Genomic DNA, 7,424 nt, shown 5'->3' with positions numbered 1-7,424 from the left:
TGTGCTGTATCGTTCCTATTACTTTCACTTAATACGTACTTCTTCATATCTCTGCAACATGGCTTTGACAAAAACTGAACAACAAAAGGGTAAACAACACGCTACGTTATTATTACAATTACAAGCAAACAAAAAATTGCAAGAATCAAAACTTGAACGAGTCCAATAATGATGGCTATAAATCATCAAGTGATTAATAAAAACTAGGTACAGATAATTCTTAGACATTGATTAAAAAAATGAAATCAAGAGATGGGTTGATAATGTAGTTCGTGACTTGTGGGTCTCCCACTAAGCATATAATTATATATTGATTGTTAATAGGAAGAATGACAAAGAATGACTACATTTTAAATCATGATTCATTACCGTTCTAACAATACTTGATTTACAAATAACAACACATTTTTATATGAATAATACTGATCTGGAATTTTGTAATTTACATGGTCTTTTTTTCGGGTCATTTTCCCTTGTTAATAATAAACGTGACAATTCAATAATGAGGACTTTCCTGCAACGTAGGTATAACACAGCCCTCCAAATTTGGAATCATCAAAGGAAAGGAATGAAGAAAGGAAAGAAGAATCTGCTCACTCCTTTTTCTTGATAATTAAAGCATTCATCATGCATTAAGAAGTGACTCAATCAATTGATGACCTTATCTCATGATTATAATTAAATGGAGAATCGTGTAAGAGCACATCGAATAAAGATGACGAGAATAATATAGTAACAAAGACAATAATATAACTGAGTTCATGCATTAATCATGCACCTTTAAATGAAGGCGTTAGTGTATTCACCCGTGGAAAGTTTCTTTACTTTTGTTTGTCTTATCGCTATAGCAACTAAATGCCAAATGGAGGAACAAAAAGATGTCTTATAATTTTTATGTGTACATGCATGATGGTAACTGTTGGATTCTGGGCTTGTGGGCTTGGATCCGCCCTTGATAGGCCAGACTATTTGACTGGATATTAAAAAAATATACCAGTCAAATATCCAAGTAAGATTATAATATGTTTGGCTCGGTCAAACATCCTGAATCAAATCCAAATTAGTTACGATATAAATTTAATTAATTTATATTATATATAAATTTAATTAATTTATATTGTATAGATTAAATATATATTAAGTATATATATTTAAAATTAATTGTGATTGATTCTGGATTTGAATTCAACTATCATGATATTATGAGATAAGGATATATTTATATATCCTAACTCATATTTAACCTGATGGGCTTAGTGGATATTTTGGCTTCCCAAAATACTCCTGACAAAAGCTATAAATAGATGCTTCCACCCATCAGTCCAGTTTACTCCAGTAGTTGAGCTTTCCTACTATCTCTCTCTTTCTCTCTCTCTTATTTTTTCTCTTGCAAAGAGGTGCGCGCTCTGCTATGCACTCAACAGTTTAGACTTTTATAGTCTAGTTTAAGCGTGAGCTAGGAGGATTCGACCGACCTGACCTAACATCCGACCCGATACGTTTTTGATCTATTCTCTATTTATTCTCACATTGGTATCAGAGCCACGATAATTTTGAGGCTTTAAATATATGTACGTATGCATATATTATTCAGGCTCTATTTTTTTATTTTCCGCTACGCTGTTAGTATGCCCTTATGTCTTTTTAATTTTGAATGAGCATATACTTGTGAGTTAAATTCAAAAATATACCCTAACTATATAATTGAAGCTCGAAAATACTATATGTAATGCCGTAATGGATCAAAAACGTCATGAAATCCATTTTTCAAAAGCTCCATCGTCGGCCATATGAACAAGTTTTTGGGTCTTTAAAAATGATGTTTTTTGAAGAAAATGAACCCATAGAGTAGTAGAACACGAAAATACAAGTTCATAGACGAGTAAAACAAAGCTCGGAGGTGGAAGTTATGGAGGTTGGAAGTTGGCAGGTCATGACACACCCACTGGAGCTCTAGCCGGGTTCGGGTCAACCCAGCTAGAGGTCAGGGATGACCTCCACAGCCCAAAATGACGTCGTTTTGGGTTGTCATGAAACGCAGTGTTCCACGTTAACTCAACCCGGATTCACCATGGAGTCAAGTCGGTGGATCGACCCGACCCAAAAAAATCTTTTTAAATAAATATTCTTTTAAAAAAAATTTTATTTTCTAAAAACGCACCAAGTGGGCGTGTGGAGTCCACCCAGGGTCCCTTTGCTCATAAAAAGCACATGTATAGACTCCTTAAGATGTGAGGAATCAAATGGAATAGGTTTGGTGACGGCGAGAGGTCGAATCCCGAGAGTAGGCGACCCTCCCCCCTTTATTTGTTTTAAAATTTTTTTTTGGGAATGCTTCTTAGGACGCGTGAGGGCGCGTGAGGGTTTATTTTGGACCCCGTTTAGCCTGAAATATTTCTAAAACTATAAGCCACAATTGATATATTATGTGCTTATTTTTAATGACTTTTTGGGTATGAAAAATAGCAAATAAATGTTTTAAATATTTATTTTTATATTTTCTTAACTTAAATTTTTTTTGGTTTGGGAAATGGCAATCTCAAAGTCTAACCATTCTTTTGAAATATATCCAAGTTATTCTCCTCTTTCTGATGCTCCAAAGTCTTCAAATAATTATACTGAAGAAAGTACAAATAAAAGAAAAACACCTCAATCATGAGTGAGTTCTAATGTACTTGAGGGGAGCAGTGGTAAAAGGAAATGTGTTCCTGATCAACAAGAGGAAGAAGTTTGCAGACTTAAGACATAAATTTAGTTAAACAAATAGCAAAAAAGCATGCTGATGAATACAAGCATAAAAAATGTCTGTTTTCAAAATTGAGTTATTATGCTAAACAAATTACTAATGAACAAGATGCACTCTTTTTCTCAAACATTGTAATCCAATACAAAGAGGAACTGGCAAGGAGGGGACACATATTTAGTGAAGGATTTTTTTTAAACAAAATCTTTGTAGATACTGGAAAGACGTTAAAGAGAGTTTGAGAGAACCCATGATAAAATACATCATAAACGAATGAGTTTTTGTTCATGTTTATTTTTCCTTTTTCATTTTATTTACTCTTTGAGACTGTATTTTTGAATTATCCAAATCTTTGTAAGCATTTATGCTTCATTAATAAAGTTTTTTATTATTATTATAAATGCTTTATTTGAGTGGGAGTTTCATGAGGAAAACTCAAATTGGGGATATGTTCAAGGAAAGTCAGAGATAAGAAAAGTGAGAGGCTAACCAGGAGTAATGGGATGGGAGCCAACCTAATTGTCTCCTAATCATGAAAATGGCAAGACTCTTACCCGAACGATCTATGACCTACTTGAATAACGTGTATGTTGCATACCATACTAAAATGTATTGTTGTCTATGTGATAGCATGATGTCTCAAAGAGGAATCAAGTCCATCATAGCTGACCTCATAGGAGGTGACAAGATAAACAGAGATAACTACAGCATTTGGCATCGTAAGATATCATACGTCCTCAAAGAACAAGAAGTCACTGATGTGTTGACAACTTTTCTTTCAGAGCATGAGGCAAATGCATCACAAAGGGACCAGGACGGCTATATGGGCTAGAAAAGAAGGGATACCATCACCAGAATTACTATGCTAAGTGCCATGATTGATGATGTATTGGTGCAATTCGAAACACACCCTTCCACCTCTGCCATGTGGGCGGCACTGAAATCCGAATTTGACAGTACCTCTACTGCAAGGCTTAGGAGACTCACCGTCAAACTTAACAATTTCAAGTTGGGTCCTAACACTCCCATAAGGCATCACCTAAGGGCAATGCAGAACATGATCAGGGAGCTTAAGGAAGCCGGAGGCGCCTTATCTGATGAGCAACAGATTCAAGATGTCATGAGATCTCTCCCAGTAAGTTAGGACACCATGAGGCATACCATTACTCATAACGAGAGTATAAAAACCATTATTGATATAGCTCGCCACCTCCAACTGGAGGATGACCGAATGAAAACTGTGAAACCTGTCGGTAAGGCATATTTAACTGAAGGAAAAGGAGGGTCAGCCTCCCAAAACCAATCCAAGAGAAGTAAATGCTCTCAAAATAAGAAAGGTGGCCCTAAAGTGAAGAAGGGAAAGAATTCCTTCAAGAAAGGCAAGAAACCTGCAAAGAAGTGGAACATAGCAACTATGAAATGCTATGCTTGCCAACAGAAGGGGCATTATGCCAAGGACTGCCCTAAGCAGAAAAAGGTATTGGATTTAAATTCGATACATTTCTCTTATGTTTCTAGCACTGCGTTTATTGCTGAAACTAATCCTGTTTAGGTTATGGACTCAAGGGCCACAAACCACGTGAGCAAGGATCGTGGCAACTTCACAGAATTTCGTCAGTTACCAGCAAGAAGCAGATGGCTTTATGTTGGAAACAATGCGAGAGTAGAAGTTAAAGGGATCGGTACTTGTGAGCTGACCCTACATGGAGGAAAAACCCTAGTCTTGTAAAATGTCCTCTACGGTCTGGAAATCCGACGAAATCTTGTGTCTGTTATTTCCTTAGTTAAATTTCATTTCAATGTCTTTTTTCATGATTTCATAGTAGACATTTCGTATGGGACCAATTTTTCAGTTTCTGGTTATGTTTCGGATGGTTTCTTTGTTTGAGAGAATTTCAATGACAATTTTTGTAGTTCTTGCTATGCACTTTCTTTTGATATCAATTACGATATATGGCATGCTAGATTAAGACATATTGGTCAAAAACGCATGACCAAACTGGCAAAAGAGGGTTTGCTAGGAAACGTGTCTAAAAAGAAAATGTCTCTATATGAACATTACCTCACTGGCAAGAGCACAAGGAAACCTTTCGGAAAGGCAACCAGGGCTAACCACCCTCTTAAACTGGTACACTCTGATATTTACGGACTAATGAGTGTTAGGGCACGTCACGGAGCATGTATTTGATTACCTTCATCGATGATTCCTCTCGATATGGCTATACTTACTTGATTTCTCACAAATCTAAGGCATTAGAGTGCTTTAGAAATCTCAATCTAGTGGAAAATCAGCTAAGTTCAAGAATCAAAGCCTTAAGAACTGACCGAGATCGAGAATACTTCTCTGATTAGTTCAAGAAGCTTTGTGAAAAAAGTGGTATTATTAGGCAACTAACAATCCCCGGCACTCCTCAACAAAACAGAGTTGCTGAAAGGAGAAACAAAACTCTTCTCGATGTGGTTAGATCAATGATGGCACAAGCTGAGCTTCCAACCTCATATTGGGGAGATGCTCTTTTAACTGCCACATTCATACGTAACCGAGTGCCTTCTAAATCAGTCACAACAACCCCTTATGAATCATGGACAAACCACAAATTAGATCTAATCATCCTAAGACCATGGGGGTCAATGGCCTACATTCGTGATTCTTCCAATAAGTATGACAAGTTAGAACCGAGGGGCAAAAAGTGTATCTTCATAAGATACTCGGAGAACTCTAAGGCGTATGTCTCTATTAGTGAAAATGATGAGGGCTCAGTGACTGAGATAGAGTCAAGGGACGCAATATTCATAGAAACCAAATTTCCTAGCAGAGGGAGTATTGATCGAACAAGCTGTCTTTATGAGAATGATAGCAATGAGGTACAACAAAGTATTCCTTAGTCTACTAATCCGAGTGGGAGGGTTGAATCATTTTCACAACAAGATCTAACTCAGCCACAGGAAGAAAGTCCTGCAGCAACCCTACTTGGAAGAAGTAACAGAGATAAAACTCCTAGGAGACGCTTCTCAATTGAAGGAGCAACCTTCATCTTTAGTCCATAAAACGATGAAGAAGACCCCGTAAGTGTTAAAGAAGCACTAACAGGGCTTGCTAAGGAAAAATGGCAAAAGGCCTTACAAAAGGAAATAGATTCCATGGAGTCCAACCAAGTATAGGAATTAGTTGATCTACCACCTGGCCGGAAGGCAATTGGGAACAAGTGAATTCTCAAGTACAAAAGTAAGGCTGATGGATCAATTGATAAACCCAAAGCAAGGTTAGTTGCCAAAGGATATACACAACGGGAAGGAGTGGATTATGGAGACACCTTCTCACCTGTTGTATGTTTCAACTCGATACGACTAATACTGGCTCTAGTAGCAAGTTTAGACTTAGCGTTACATCATATTGATGTAAAAACTGCTTTCCTGAATGGAGAACTAGATGAAGAAATCTATATGGAACAGCCTGAGGGCTTCATACAGAAAGGGAACAAACAAAAGGTTTGTAAACTCTTGAGATCCATTTATGGACTCAAGCAATCATCTAGGCAGTGGTACTTAAGGTTCCACAAAGCTATAAGTTCCTATGGCTTTAAAATGATCAAGAAAGATCTCTGCATTTATATCAAGTGGTTTGGAGATAACTTTGTCATTCTATCCCTCTACGTCGACGACGTATTCCTAGCTGGTAACAATCTCAAACTAATAAAGATGATCAAAGAGTGGTTATCCTTGAACTTCAAGATGAAAGACATGGGCGAAGCAGAATATATCTTAGGCATTAAGATAAGAAGAGATCGTTCTAGAAAATTACTGTCATTGTCACAAAAGGCATACATAGCAAAGATTCTTGAGCGTTTCAATATGAGAGACTGTAAGCCTATGGATACCCCTGTGGTTAAGGGACATAACCTAAGTGAGGAAATGCGCCCTATAAAAAAATACGATATAGAACGCATGAAGAGAGTCCCATACTCGAGTGCCGTTGGTAGCCTAATGTATGCTATGTTGTGTACCAGGCGGGAGATATGCTTCGCAGTTGGACTTGTGAGCCGATTCCAATCCAATCTAGGAGTAAAACACTGGGAAGCTATAAAGAGGATTATGAGATATCTAGAAGGAACCATGGACTATGAGTTGCACTATCAAGGAAACGGCCTTCGTGCGGAGGGTTATTCCAATGCTGATTGGGCAGGAGACCTGGATGAGAGACACTTGATGTTAGGCTATGCTTTCCTACTGAACAACAGAGCAATCTCTTGGAGCAACAAGAAACAAACATGTGTGTCTCTTTCATCCATGGAAGTAGAATATGTAGCATGTTCTGTAGCTGTCTAAGAAGCTGTATGGCTCAAAAGATTCTTAGTACGATTGGGAATCCATGGTGGTAGTGAGGGACCAACTCTAATTCATTGTGATAGTCAAGCAGCGATATCCTATGCAAAGGACCCTAAGTACCACAATCGTACTAAGCATATAGACATAAAATATCACTTTGTAATGCATATGATCGCTAAGAAACAAGTGACAGTTCAATACTTGTCCACTCATAAGATGTTGGCAGATCCCCTAACCAAGCTTATAGCTAGAGATCCTTTTGTCAAGCATGTAAAGGCCTTGGGCATGCTTAAAGCATGATGTATTGAACTTCTTTTTCTTTTTGATCATTTTTCTTGTTCAATTACGCAAGCAC

General features: G+C 37.5%; 1 protein-coding gene across 1 annotated transcript; it reads left to right on the top strand.

Moving 5' to 3' along the window:
• The first annotated feature begins 3,377 nt into the window (after positions 1 to 3,377).
• On the top strand, positions 3,378 to 7,069 carry LOC114711676 (uncharacterized). Its single transcript, XM_028896094.1, has 3 exons — positions 3,378 to 3,533; positions 4,296 to 4,468; positions 6,751 to 7,069. The coding sequence occupies exons 1-3, from the start codon at positions 3,378 to 3,380 to the stop codon at positions 7,067 to 7,069; spliced, it is 648 nt and encodes a 215-aa protein (XP_028751927.1).
• Positions 7,070 to 7,424: the final 355 nt, after the last annotated feature.

This window comes from Neltuma alba, unplaced genomic scaffold (assembly GCF_004799145.2).
Source record: "Neltuma alba isolate B1F8T4 unplaced genomic scaffold, ASM479914v2 tig00011304_pilon, whole genome shotgun sequence".
Taxonomy (NCBI): Eukaryota; Viridiplantae; Streptophyta; class Magnoliopsida; order Fabales; family Fabaceae; genus Neltuma; species Neltuma alba.
Note: the sequence above shows the minus strand (reverse complement) of the source record. Positions and strands in the feature narration are given on the sequence as shown.

Coding starts and splice junctions, on each gene's coding strand:
- LOC114711676 (XM_028896094.1), top strand. CDS start 3,378: ATGTCTCAAAGAGGAATCAAGTCCATCATAGCTGACCTCATAGGAGGT. Junction 3,534..4,295: donor CTTTTCTTTCAGAGCATGAG/GCAAATGCATCA, acceptor AATCCTGTTTAG/GTTATGGACTCAAGGGCCAC. Junction 4,469..6,750: donor GGAGGAAAAACCCTAGTCTT/GTAAAATGTCCT, acceptor GTTGTGTACCAG/GCGGGAGATATGCTTCGCAG.